This window comes from Eubalaena glacialis, chromosome 3 (assembly GCF_028564815.1).
Source record: "Eubalaena glacialis isolate mEubGla1 chromosome 3, mEubGla1.1.hap2.+ XY, whole genome shotgun sequence".
In the NCBI taxonomy this organism is placed as follows: Eukaryota; Metazoa; Chordata; class Mammalia; order Artiodactyla; family Balaenidae; genus Eubalaena; species Eubalaena glacialis.
Genome location: NC_083718.1, coordinates 30,098,825 through 30,112,813, shown reverse-complemented (window position 1 = coordinate 30,112,813; position 13,989 = coordinate 30,098,825). Strand labels below are relative to the sequence as shown.

The following is a 13,989-nucleotide window of genomic DNA, read 5'->3' as shown; positions in this document are numbered from 1 at the left end:
ACATTACGAGGCTGTGGTTGATCTTTTAAGCTAGAAAAGAGGGGCACTTTGACTAATGCTTTCCAAAGGAAAAAATAACCTTTAAAATTCATTATAAGCTCTAATTTATAATAACCATTGTAATTTTATGGCCTCACTTCGGCTTTGCAGCAACATATACATAAAAATAAGCCTCTTACTTCTCTGCCCCCTCTTGGTACTTTTCTACATTCTCCTACCAACCTCAAAAAATAAAGTAGGGCTCAGGGAAGAGTTGGATGAGGAGATTTATGTGGATAAAACCACGCTGTGACTGCTCTGCAGTCAGAAGTGACCCTAGGGAAATGTTATTTAATGTACTTGAAGAGAAAAAAATACAGAAATATAATGGTAAAGTTGTTGTAATTTCTGGATTAAAAATAAACTTTGTGCTAAATTGGGACAGACTGAGGAGACCTGTGTCTTCTCATAGACATGCTTATTTATTTAATCCCTAATTTTAAGTGGGAATTTTTCCTGAGATGTGCGTTTAACTTCTAATTGAAATAACAACTAGCACGGTGTCCTTTGTCCATTGGGGCCTTCATTTTTGCCAAGCTCATTATGGAACAAGTCAAAACCTCATACACAGAGGTGTCCAGGATGCAGACTGTTACAAAATTCCATTTTGTCAACCACTCCTTTGTACAGAATATGCCCAAACTGTAAAGTGAATTAAATCATTATTCATTTTTATTCCCTTCATCTAAATAAAAGTAAGAGCATCAGTGGACAGTGAGTCATGCCTCGGTTTAACCCAGTGGGCACTTGGGTGACCATGTGTGTTTACGGTATTTTTCTCTCCACTCTCCAGAACCCTCTTTGCCTTTCTCACCCACTCCCTAAAAGAGAATTTTTAAATTTTTGTTTGTTACCTCTTACCGACATTTATTTTGACAATTTTTTTCTGAGAGCCCATCCTCATCCTCTCCCATGATGTCCACGGCTGAAAATATCAATGCAACGAGAATGGCAAAGCAGCACAGCAGTGCAAAGATCACGATGCACTTCTGCTGGGACTGCAAGAGAGAAAGAAGAAAAAGAAAGTAAGTAAAGCAGCTTTTGCTTAGGAAACTCAAGATGCGCCAGCTTTTCAAAGGTCCAGGCAAAACCCTTTGGGGAATAATTAGTTTTGTTACTGCCAGAGAAGGGCTGCTCTCTGGGTGAAATGCCTAAGACCTTTATGCTTATTCCTCAACATAGCTTTCAAATCCCTGCCAAATATGTTAGAATCTATTAAATAATTTAGGTGCTGCATCAAGATTTCCAGACGAATTTGCTCTTCTTCTTTCTAATCAAAAGTAGTCCAGAAAAGATCACTACAAGACCCATTATTGCAAGTTAAAAATGAAACACAGGGTGGCTCAATAATTATTCTCTGTCCCCTGTTATTACCACCATTTTCCAAACTCTATGCAAACTGCATTCAAACTCTGTATCTTCTTGCTTTTCCCATCTCATCTTGCTCTAAGATATTTATGGCGTGATGACTTCAGGAAAGATGCCCTTGTGGTCAGTATGAATTCTGCACTTTGATCAGAAAATTAAATCTATCAGATCCCAGCATCATGGGTCATTAGGCAACATCATTCATTTCAAAACACTGAATAAAATCTTAACCAACATTCACACTCTTGATATGGTTTTCACTTAGAAACACAAGCTCAAGTTCCAGTTGGTCAAAGAAAATCACGTCCTTATCTTTAGGCCCAAGTGTTGGAATTCAAGACATCCCTATCTCCAGGGGTTCATGGTCAAAGGTGGCATAAGATAAGGCCATGTTAACTAAGCAAAGCCATGACCACTGGGATAAATAATTTTGCCTGCTTTCAATTTATTAGGTAAATCTGGATGGGGAGGAGAGGAGAAAGAAGAATTTTTAAGTCTTTGTGCAGCTTCTAGGAACTATTTTCAGAAGGGGTAAGGGTGACCTTTGACCAGGCAGCCAGAAGCACTTTCTTAGTGATGGGATACATACATACACAGACATGCGTGCACATGCGCACACACACACACACACACACAAATTTCAGAGCTTTGTTAAAACCAGCTGGCTTTGTCTCCTCCTACCACCCTCCTGCCCTTCATCCCTGTAGCCACATAGTCTCCAAAGAATCAAGGAACCTCCTAAAGTCCAATTTGTCCAGGGGCAGCCTCAGGTTACAGATTACAGAGAAAGACGTAGTTGGGAAATAATGCTGTCTCTGTGACCAGACACTACAGATCAAATGGTTGTTTCCTTTTAGTGTTTTCTCATCCTCCCTCAGGTCTTCTCTCACAGTAGAACTTATTCCAAGTCCATTCTTGCCTGTCATTATGCTCTTCTCCGACTGGCACACTCAGAGAGGAAGTGGGAGAAAGCCCAAGAAAGATACACCATTGTTCTTTAACCCTAGGCTCTGGGTTTCTCTAAGGCATGGATTGTTTTATTCTTTCCATCCACAAGCAACGAGCAAAGAGCCTAACAAACAGAAGGTACTCAAGAGATAGTTATTGTACAAACAAATACAGAGTGAATGAATGAAATGAAAATCACAATGAATATTTCTCAGGATGGAGAGCAACTAGAGGTATTTCTCTCAGTGACCTTCCTGAAAATGGGTTTATTTCCACATTTTGGTGATTGTAAATCTTATAGCTCATTCTTTTTCACTCTTTGTGGGAGCTAGAGGCAATTCATGGGCCATGCTTACCAACTCTGTAAAACTCTGCAGAATAGGTTATGCAATCTTGCTCCTTTACTTGGCATTCATCCCCAATTCTTCACTAATTTTATCTTTAAGAAGCAGCACAGTAAACTAGTTGAAGGCTCAGACTTTGGAACAAGATTTCCTGGACTCTGCCACTTACTGGTTGTATGCACTTGGGCAAGTTATTTAGTCTTTATGCTTCAGATTCCTTGTCTGTAAAATGGGCATCATAATAATAATAACAACAACTGCCTTTATGGGGCTGTTATTAAAAATTAAATTAAATGAGATACTTTATGTAAAGTACTTAGAACAGTACCTGAAAAATAGCACTAAATGAGTGTTTGCTGTTGTTAGTATATTGTAGTATATGCATCTCTGTAAGCTGCCTCAAATATTTTGGAGAAACAAGGTAAAGATATGAATAAACAAAAAACATAGAACAAAAAAATGCAATTATGTGTAAGAGAGAAGCTGAGAGACAGAGACAGAGAAGGAGAGGAAGAAATAAGACAAAAAGAGAGAAAAGAAATGTGAGATGGAAGTTTCCTAGGATAAAATTGAGAAATGGTTCTATATCAGTCTCAGAATCCAAAACTCTAAAACAGCATTTCTCAAACTTAAGCATGCATCTAAATCACCTGGTCCGGGGTGGGGCCCAAAAGTGTGCATTTATAACAAGTTCCCAGGATATGTTGATGCTCCTGGTCCAGGTGCCACACTTTGACGTATCAAAGTGTCATCTCTACTAAATGCTGCTTAATACATGTTCATCCTTCAAATTCACCTGCCTGTAGTAGTTTATTTTCAAACATTAAAGGGATCATGAAAAATATATCTTATTAATCTAAATGTAAATCTTGTGATTTATTTTCTTTGTAGGGGCTTAAACAATTATTTAAACAAAAATTTTTTAAATTTTGGAATGAACTGTTTTCTGCCCTTTACTTTTTATTTATTTAATGATACTCATTACTTGTATAATCAGAAAATGTCTGCTATTAACTAGTTTGAGAAAATATATAGTATGAAAAAGAAAATAAATCACCCAGATTCCCACTCAGACATAACTGCCATTAACATTTTCTTCTGGTTCTTTCCTATACTACATCTACCTATATAACAATCTGATAATATTTATAGCATGCTATATATAGTTTTACATTCTACTTTTTGCATGTAATCATGTTTTAATATATTAAATATTCTTTAAAAGCATAGTTTTAAGTTGTTGTATAGTATTTCATTGCATGAAAAATCATTATCTCCTTTACTCACAAAACTTTCCTTCAAAGCCATTCATTTTACAACAGAAAAAAAAGATTAAACATTTTCCCCATTTTATCCATTTCTCTATATAAATTATAAATAGAAACAAACAAAAAGCTTTTAGAGAGATTTGAAATAATGTAATGATATTCAATTAATCCAGTCCAGAAGAGCCTCTAACCTAGGACAATATAATTAAATATTTTCTCAGAAAGAATCCTAGAGAGAGCAGCATGAATACACCATGTCAGATACATAGTGGGTACTCAATGAATGAATCCTACTGAAGTTAATACTAAATGCTTCCTCTATAACAACATTGATTCCTTTCCCTCTATTCTGATTTTTATGATAAAACAGTAAATAAGAATTCTAGTTAATATGTGTGCTATTGAAGTACTTTGATGTAATAAACCTCACAAATTTCTATTTGCTTCTATTGATTTAATTCTATATTATCAACTTCTATTAAAATGAACAATTGAACTATTTTCATTTATTATTTTCATTTTAGTTTGTCAAATAAGAGAAATTCTGACTCTGATATTCATTTTCAAACGTCTCCTTGAAACAATGTACTATAACAATAAGAGATCATACCACTAATTTCTTTAGTCTCATTGATTTTCCAACTCATCAAAAGTGAAAGATTCTGTTCAAATGACAGCATAAGAGTCTCGTAAATGAGACCAAACTCCAGGTTACTAAGAGATTTATTGATTTTCAAATCCTTAACAGGTCATTTCAGATCATTCAGGAATTGATTTGAAACACACTTTTCTGTTTGTATTGAATTGAATCAAGGGAAGCAAAGTTTTAAAGAGAACCCATAAACATGATTACAACCTAAACTTCACTGATGACTCAACCTATTAAAAGAAAACAATATTTGAAATGCTATTATTAGTATCAGTCAATCAGTTCTTTTCGCTGTACTTTACACTGAAACTATTTTGAAAAGAATTATTTGCTTGGTCAAGAAATAAATCTAATTATGCTAACTTTGAAAATATTTGAATACCACATTCTTATCAAATACATTTTATCTCAATACAGAAAAGAGGTGTATAACCTCTAAATGAGGAAAGAATATTAAATTTTAAAATTAGAAGTATTATGTTTCCAACTTGGGGCTTATATACCATTTGACAAGCTCTTAAAAGGAATTTTTACCTAGAGGCAAAATGTAAATATGCAAAAATTAACTATAAATTAAAATTATTCATATTCTTTTTCGTTTATTTACCATGACTAGTTTTTTTGAACAAGATCATGGCAAAGTCTAAAAAATAACCACTTTTATGTATGTAGATTTTAATGCCCACAAAGCTGGAAGTTCCGGTACAATTATCTTCCATGTGAAAGATGTGCAAACTAAGTCAAAGACGTTTAGTTACTGAGCTGTCCAAGGTGACCCAACCAGTTGGTTGGAGACAGTCCAGGGATTTAATTTAGGTCTCAAAATCTCAAGTCTCTAGATCTGTTTTCTAGATCCAAATTTTTCCTTTTTTTTCTTTTCTTGACTTCCTTTTCTACTTAGCTATGGTTATTTTATTATTATTATTAGTTTTTGGTTCACAAATTCTCATGGTGGTCCATTAGTGTAGAAATGAAGATTGGACATTTGACCCGAAGCTGTGGACACAAGGCATTCCTGAGTCTGTAGGACTTTCCTATGATTCTAGATGTGTTCCTATCCTGAGTGCCTAGATATGTGCCCAGAAAACAGGATACCCAGAAGATCCAAAGTAATCTTAGCTAATGACTTATCAACTCCTAAGTAATGGCCATACTCTGGAACAGTATCAGAAACTCTAAACTCTAAGTACTTAAGGGCTTTGCTTTGAAAATCACTTTAGAAGAATTATGACTTAAATCTCCACATATATTTTGTTGCTCCTTAGGGTTCTAGCTTAGGATTTTTCTCTTTTCCCTCTGTAACCCCTTCCTGAGGTATTTTACTTCCAGGTCTTCACTGGCTATATATACCAATAACTCCCAAACATATATCACCAGCTCAGAGTGCCCAACTGAGTATCAGAACATACTGAATGAGCTTCCACACCATGGCACAAAAAGGGGAACACTGGAAACACTCAATCTCTCTAAGTTGAGGAGACAAAGTTGGGATTTTAGAAAGGCCAAGTCAGCTAGAGTCCACAGGACAGAGTACTAACGAGAGGAGATCTTCACATAGAAGGAGTTGTGGAAATCTTCAGAGGGTCTCCTTGTGTATAAGGAAACTACCTGAGGACTAGAAAAGAATCACTTGAAAGGAGCAGGTGGAACAATCCCTAACCCAACATGGGTCCAGGAAGACTTGGTGTTCCCAACAACCAGAGTGGAAAAATCTCAAGTGCACATGAAACATTCTCCAGGATAGATCATATGTTACACCACAAAACAAGTCCTAATAATTTAAGAAGATGGAAATCATATCACACATCTTTTCTGAGCATGATGGTATGAAATTAAAAATCAATAACAAGAAAAATGGAAAATTCAAAAATATTTGGAGATTAAAAAACACACTAGTGAATGGAAAAACCAATGGTTCAATGGAGAAATCAAAAGAGAAATTAAAAAATACCTTGAGATAAATGAAAATGGAAATACAACATACCAAAGATTATGGAATGCAGCAAAAGCACTTGTAAGAGGGAAGTTCATGGCAATAAATACTTTACTCAAGAAACAAAAATATACAACCTAACTTTACACCTTGAGAAACTAGAAGAAGAACAAACGAACTCAAAGTTAGTAGAAGGAAGGAAATAAGAAGGGTCAAAGCAGAAATATTGATAAATGAAATAGGGATTAAAAAGATAATAGAAAAGATCAATGAAAATAAGAGTTGGTTCTTTGAAAAGATAAACAAAATTGAGAAACCTTTAGCTACACTCACTGAGAAAAAAAAAAGAGAGAAAGTTCAAATAAATAAAATCAGAAACGAAAGACGAGACATTACAACTAACACCACAGAAATACAAAGGATTGTAAGACTAACATGAACAATTATACACCAACAAATTGGACAAACTAGAAGCAATGGAAACTTGTAACACTGAATCATGAAAAATAGAAAATGTGAATAGACTAATTACTAGTAAGGCGATTGATTACTAATCAAAAACCTCCCAACAAACAAAAGTCCAGGACCAGACAGCTTCACTGGTAAATTATGCCAAATATTCAAAGAAGAATATGAATCCTTCTCAAACCAAAAAACAGAAGAGGAAGAAACACTTCCAAACTCATTTTACAAGGCCAGCATTACTCTAATACGAGAACCAGACAAGGACACCACAAGAAAAGAAAATTATAGGCCAATATCCCTGATGAATGTAGATTCAAAAATCCTCAACAAAACATCAGCAAACAAAATTCAACAATACATTAATGTACACACTGCTATATTTAAAATGGATAACCAACAAGGACCTACTGTATAGCACTCTGCTCAATGTTATGTGCAGCCTGGATGGGAGGGGAGTTTGGGGGAGAATGGATACATGTTTATCTATGGCTGAGATGCTTTGCTGTGCACCTGAAACTATCACAACATTGTTAATTGACTATTCTCCAATATAAAATTAAATGTTTAAAAACAAAACAATACATTAAAAGGTCATACACCATAATTAAATGGAACTCATTTTAGGGATGCAAGGATGGTTCAACATCTGCAAGTCAATGTGATATGCCACATTAACAAAATGAAGAAAAAAATCATATGATCATCTCAATAGATGCAAAAACATCACTTGACAAAATTCAACATCAATTTATAATAAAAACTCTCAAAAAAGTGGATACATAAGGAACACACCTCAACATAATAAAGGCCATACATGACAAGCCCACAGCTAACATACTCAATGGTGAAAAGCTGAAAGCTTTTTCTCTAAGATCAGGAACAAAATAATGATGCCAATTCTCACCAATTTTATTCAACATAGTATTGAAAGTCCTAGTCAGGGCACTTAGGTGAGAAAAAAAAATAGAGGCATACAAATTAGAAAGGAAAAATTGAAACTCTCACTATTTGCAGATGGCAAGATATTAGATATAGAAACTCTGAAGATTCCACCAAAAAAAAAACCCGTTAGACTTAATAAGCAAATTCAGTAAAGTTGCAGGATACAAAACCAATATACAAAACCCTATTGTGTTTCTATACACTAATAACAAACTATTAAATAGAGAAATAAAGAAAACAATCACATTTACTATTGCATCAAAAAGAATAAAATACCTAGGAATAATATTAATCAAGGAGATGATAAATCTGTAAACTGAAAACCACAGGCATACCTCAGAGATATTGTGGGTTCAGTTCCAGACCACTGCAGTAAAGTGAATATCACAATAAAGCAAATCACACAATTTTTTTTGGTTTCCCAGTGCATATTAAAGTTATACTTACAGATAATTGTAGCCTATTAAGTGTACAACAGCATAATATCTAAAAAATGTACATACCTTAACTAAAATGCTTTATTGCTAAAAATTCTAATAATCATCTGAGCTCTCCAGTAAGGTGATTGATTAGTGAGTCATAATCTTTTTGCAATAGTAACATCAAAGATCACAGATCACCATAACAAATATAATAGCAATATAAAGTTTGAAATGTTGCAAGAATTACCAAAAGTGACAAAAGGCAAGAAGTAAGTATATGCTGTTGGAAAAACAGCACTGACCAACTTTCCACAAATCTTTAATATGTAAAAAACACAATATCTGCAAAGTACAACAAAGTAAAGCACAATAAAATGAGGTATACTGTATAAGACATTAATGAAAGGAATTGAGGAAGACACAAAAAAATGGAAAGATATTCTCTGCTCATGGAATGGAAGAGTGAATATTGTTTAAAATGTCCATACCACCCAAAGCAATCTACAGATTGAATGCAATCTCTATCAAAATTGCAATGGCAGTTTTCACAGAAGCAGAACAAACAATCCTAAAATATGTAAGGAAACACAAAAGATCCTGAATAGTCAAAATAACCTTGAGAAAGAAGAACAAAGATGGAAGCATCATGCTCCCTGATTTCAAACTATATTACAAAGCTGTATTAATCAAAAGAGTATCTACTGACATAAAAACAGACACATAGCTCAATGGACCAGTACACAGAGTCCAGAAATAAATCCACATGTATATGGTCAATTAATATACAACAAAGGAGCCAAGAATACACAAGGGGGATAGGACAGTCTCTTCAATAAATAGTTTGGGAAAATTGGGCAGCCATATGTAAAAGAATGAAACTGGACTACTATCTTACACCATACACAAATATTAACTCAAAATGGATTAAAGAGTTGAACATAATACCTGAAACCATGAAATCCTTAGAAGGAAACATAGGTGGTAAGCTCCTTGACATCAGTCTTGGTAATGATTTTTGGATCTGACACCAAAAGCAAAGACAACAAAAGCAAAAATAAACAAGTGGGACTGCATCAAACTAAGCTTCTGAACAGGAAAGAAAACCATCAACAAAATAAAAAGGCAATCTACTGAATAAGAGAAAATACTTGCAAATCATATATCTGATAAGGGGTTAATCTCCAAAATATATGTAAGAACTTACACAACACAAAAGAAAAAGCAATTTGATTAAAAAAATGAGCATAAGATCTGAAAAGACATGTTCTTAAAGAAGACATACAGATGGCCAATAGATACATGAAAAGATGCTCAGCACCACTAATCATCAGGGAAATGCAAGTCAAAACCATAATGGGATATCACTTCACACATGTTAAAATGGCAATTATCAGAAAGACAGGAAATAGCAAGTGTTGCTAAGGATGTGGAGAAAAGGGAACCCTTGGCCACTGTTGATGGGAATGTAAATTGGTACAGCCGCTATGAAAACAGTATGGAGATTTCTCAAAAAATTAAAAAAAAAACCTGCCATACGATCCAGCAGTTCCACTTCTGGGTATTTATCTGAAGAAAATGAAAACACTAACTCAAAAAGATATATGCAACCCCCATATTCATTGCAGCATTATTTACAACCTAAGGGTCCATCAAAAGATGAAGGGATAAAGAAAATATACATATATTTCAGCCATAAGAAAGAATGAAATTTTGCCATTTCTGACAACATGAATGGACCTGGAGCACATTATGTTAAGTGAAATAAGTCAGACAGAGAAAGACAAATACTATATAATTGTACTTATATGTGGAATCCAAAACAAAACAAAACCAAGCTCATAGATACACAGAATAGACTGGTGGTTTTCAGAGGTGGGGAGCAGAGCATGGGCAAAATGGGTGACGGAGGTCAAAAGGTACAAACATCCAGTTACAAAATAAGTAAGCCATGGGGATGTAATGTACAGCATGGTGACTACAGTTAATAATACTGTACTGCATATTTTAAAATTGCTAAGAGAGTAGATCTTAAAAGTCCTCATCACAAGAAAGAAAAACTTGTAACTATGTATGGTGTCAGGTACTAAGCAGATTTACCTTGGTGATCATTTTGTAATATATACAAATACTGAATCGTTATGTTGTATACCTGAAAATAATATAATGTTGTATGTCAATTAAAAATATAAAATATTTTAAAGATAATATTTCATGATAAGATGAAGATGCACATTTCATCCACTAGTAATAAACTCAAAGTTTATAATCTATATTTTATAATGTATGCTTGGAAATATGACAAAACTTAGGCACAACAAGCCATATCCAAATATCAATTAATTTTCTAAATCAGTTTTTGCTCACTGAATTATATTAAAGTATATGAGAAAAAATCCAGTCATTTCTTTAAAATTTACTATGTATGAGGAACTAACTGAACAGCTAAACATATTATCTCATTTAATGTTCACAATTCAATAATAAAAAATTAAAGTACTGAGGTTACTTGGAGAGCCAGAATTCAGATCTAGGTATTTTAATTCCAGCCCATGCTCTTTTAACTACTATGGTATACAGCTTACTACCATATAGTTTTTCAAAAGAGAAAACTGGGTTAGCACAAATATATTGCCCATGCAAAACCATATTACATTGGATAACTTTCATAATCTGCCTAACTAGCCACTGGACGAAATGTGTTTACTACTTTAAAACTTGTATTTGAGTGGATTACCCATGCATCTATAGACTCTTTTAGCCAGGGTGAAAATGTGACCATATTAGCCACTGTTATATTCTGAAAAAAGAAACTAAAATAAAACAAAACAAAATTCTAGAATTGAGAAATACATTGGATGGGATTAATAGCAGATTAGACACAACATAAGAAGAGTTTAGTAAACTCTATGAAAACACTGTGAAAAAATAGTAGAAGAAAAATGAACAGAATACCACTGAGCTATAAGACAACTCATGTAGCCTAATATATTTGTTCTTGGAGTATCTAAAAGAGAGGAAGGGACAGAAAAATATTTGAAAAATATTATAGCAAAAAATTATCCAAATTTGTTGAAGATGCAATAATCAGAGTCACTTTATGGTGCTAAAGGGGTAAATTTATCAAGAAGACTACAATGCTAAAGTTTTATGCATCTAATAAGAGATCTTCAAAGGCATAAAATAAAAGTTACTAGAGAAATAAACAAATCTTCAACTCCTTAGTGATGTCAAAACCCTTCTCCCATTAATGGATACAAGTAGACAGGAAATCAATATATACATATAAGATTTGAACAATAGTACCAACCAACTTGATCTAATTGACATTTATAGAACAATGCACAAAAACATAGCAGAATATATATTTTATTTGAGAGCAGGTTGAACACTTACCAAAATAGATCATATCCTGGGCTATAAAACAAGTCCCAATAAAGTTAGAAAAATTTTAATCATTCAAAGTATGTTCTCTGTCCAAATTTAATTAAATTAGAAATCAATAACAGAAAAATATCTGTAAAACCTCAAATATTTGGAAACAAACAAAAAAACTTTATGTAGTCTATGTGTCAAATAAGAAACCAAGGTTTCTGTCAAGATGGCAGAGGAGTAAGACATGGAGATCATCTTCCTCCCCAGAAATACATCAAAAATACATCTACATGTGGAACAACTGCTACAGAACACCTACTGAACGCTGGCAGAAGACCTGACTTCCCAAAAGGCAAGGAACTCACCACATACCTTAGTAGGGCAAAAGAAAAAACAGAGACAAAAGAAGAGGGATGGGACCTGCACTCTGGGAGGGAGCTGTGAAGAAGGAAAAGTTTCCACACACTAGGAAGACCCTTTACTTGTGGAGACAGGGGGTGAGTGGTGGGGGAAGCTTTGGAGCCACGGAGGAGAGTGCAGCAACAGGGGTGCAGAGGGCAAAGCGTAGAGATTCCAGCACAGAGGTTCAGTGCCGACCAGCACTCACCAGCCTGAGAGGCTTGTCTGCTCGCCCACTGGGGCGGGTGGGGGCTGGGAGCTGAGGCTCGGGCTTTGGAGGTCAGACCACAGGGAGAGGACTGGGGTTCACTGCGTGAACACAGCCTGACGGGGGCTAGTGCACCACAGCTAGCCAGGAGGGACTCGGGGATTAAGTCCGGACATGCCTAAAAGGCAAGAGACCATTGTTTTGGGGTGCGCAAGGACAGGAGATTCAGAGCAGTGCCTAAATGAGCTCGAGAGACAGGCGTGAGCCGCGGCTTTCAGCGCTGACACCAGAGACTGGCATGAAACGCTAAGGTTACTGCTGCAGCCACCAAGAATCCTGTGTGCAAGCACAGGTAACTATCCACACCTTCCCTCCTGGGAGCCTGTGCAGCCTGTCACTGCCAGGGTCCCGTAATCCAGGGACAACTTCCCCAGGAGAACACACGGCATGCCTCAGGCTGTTGCAACATCACGCCACCCTCTGACACCACAGGCTCGCCCCGCTTTCCATACCCCTCCCTCCCACCAGCCTGAGTGAGCCAGAGCTCCGTAATCAGCTGCTCCTTTAACCCATCCTATCTGGGTGAAGAACAGACGCCAGAGGGTGACCTACATGCAGAGGCGGGGCCAAATCAAAAGCTGAACCCCAGGAGCTGCGCGAACAAAGAAGAGAAAGGGAAATTTCTCCATGCAGCCTCAGAAGCAGTGGATTAAATCTCCACAATAAACTTGATGTACCCTGCATCTGTGGAACACCTGAATAGACAAAATCCCAAAATTGAGGTGGTGGACATTGGGAGCAACTGTAGACTTGGGGTTTGCTGTATGCGACTGACTAGTTTCTGATTTATATGGTTATCTTAGTTTAGTTTTTCTACTTGTTATCATTGGTGGATTTGCTTATTGGTTTGGTGGCTCTCTTCTTTTTTTTTATTACTTTTTAATTTTAATAATATATTTCTTAAGTTTTTTATTCTAATAACTTTATTCTATTTTCTTCTCTTTCTTTCTTTTTTTCCTCCCTGTTTTTCTGAGCTGTGTGGCTGACAGGGTCTTGGTGCTCTGGCTGGGTGAAAGGCCTGAGCCTCTGAGAGGGAGAGCCGAATTTAGGGCACTGGTCCACCAGAGACCTCCTGGCCCCACGTAATATCAATCGCTGAGAGCTCTACCAGAGATCTCTGCCTCAATGCTAAGACCCAGCTCCACTCAACGACCAGCAAGCTCCAGTGATGGACACCCCAAGCCAAACAACTAGCAAGGACAAAACATCATGCATTAGCAGAGAGGCTGCCTAAAATCATACTAAGTTCACAGACACCCCAAAACACACCACTGTATGCGATCCTGCCCACCAGAAAGAAAAGATCCAGCCTCATCCACAAGAACACAGGCACAAGTCTTCTCCACCAGGAAGCCTACACAACCCACTGAACCAACCATACCCACTGGGGGCAGACACCAAAAACAAGGGGAACTACGAACTGCAGCCTGTGAAAAGGAGACCCCAAACACAGCAAGTTAAGCAAAATGAGAAGACAGAGAAATACACAGCAGATGAAGGAGAAAGGTAAAAACCCACCACACCAAACAAATGAAGAGGAAATAGGCAGTCTACCTGAAAAAGAATTCAGAA

The 13,989-nt window shown here is 36.1% G+C and overlaps 1 protein-coding gene across 1 annotated transcript in view; it reads right to left on the bottom strand.

Annotated features, from left to right (window-relative positions):
* PLD5 (phospholipase D family member 5) overlaps window positions 1-13,989 on the bottom strand; it is a 480,756-nt gene that overhangs the window by 268,563 nt on the left and 198,204 nt on the right. The window contains exon 2 of the mRNA XM_061185407.1: window positions 901-1,037. Within this exon, the coding sequence (XP_061041390.1) occupies window positions 901-1,037 (137 nt within the window). The remainder of the gene's footprint in view (window positions 1-900; window positions 1,038-13,989) is intronic.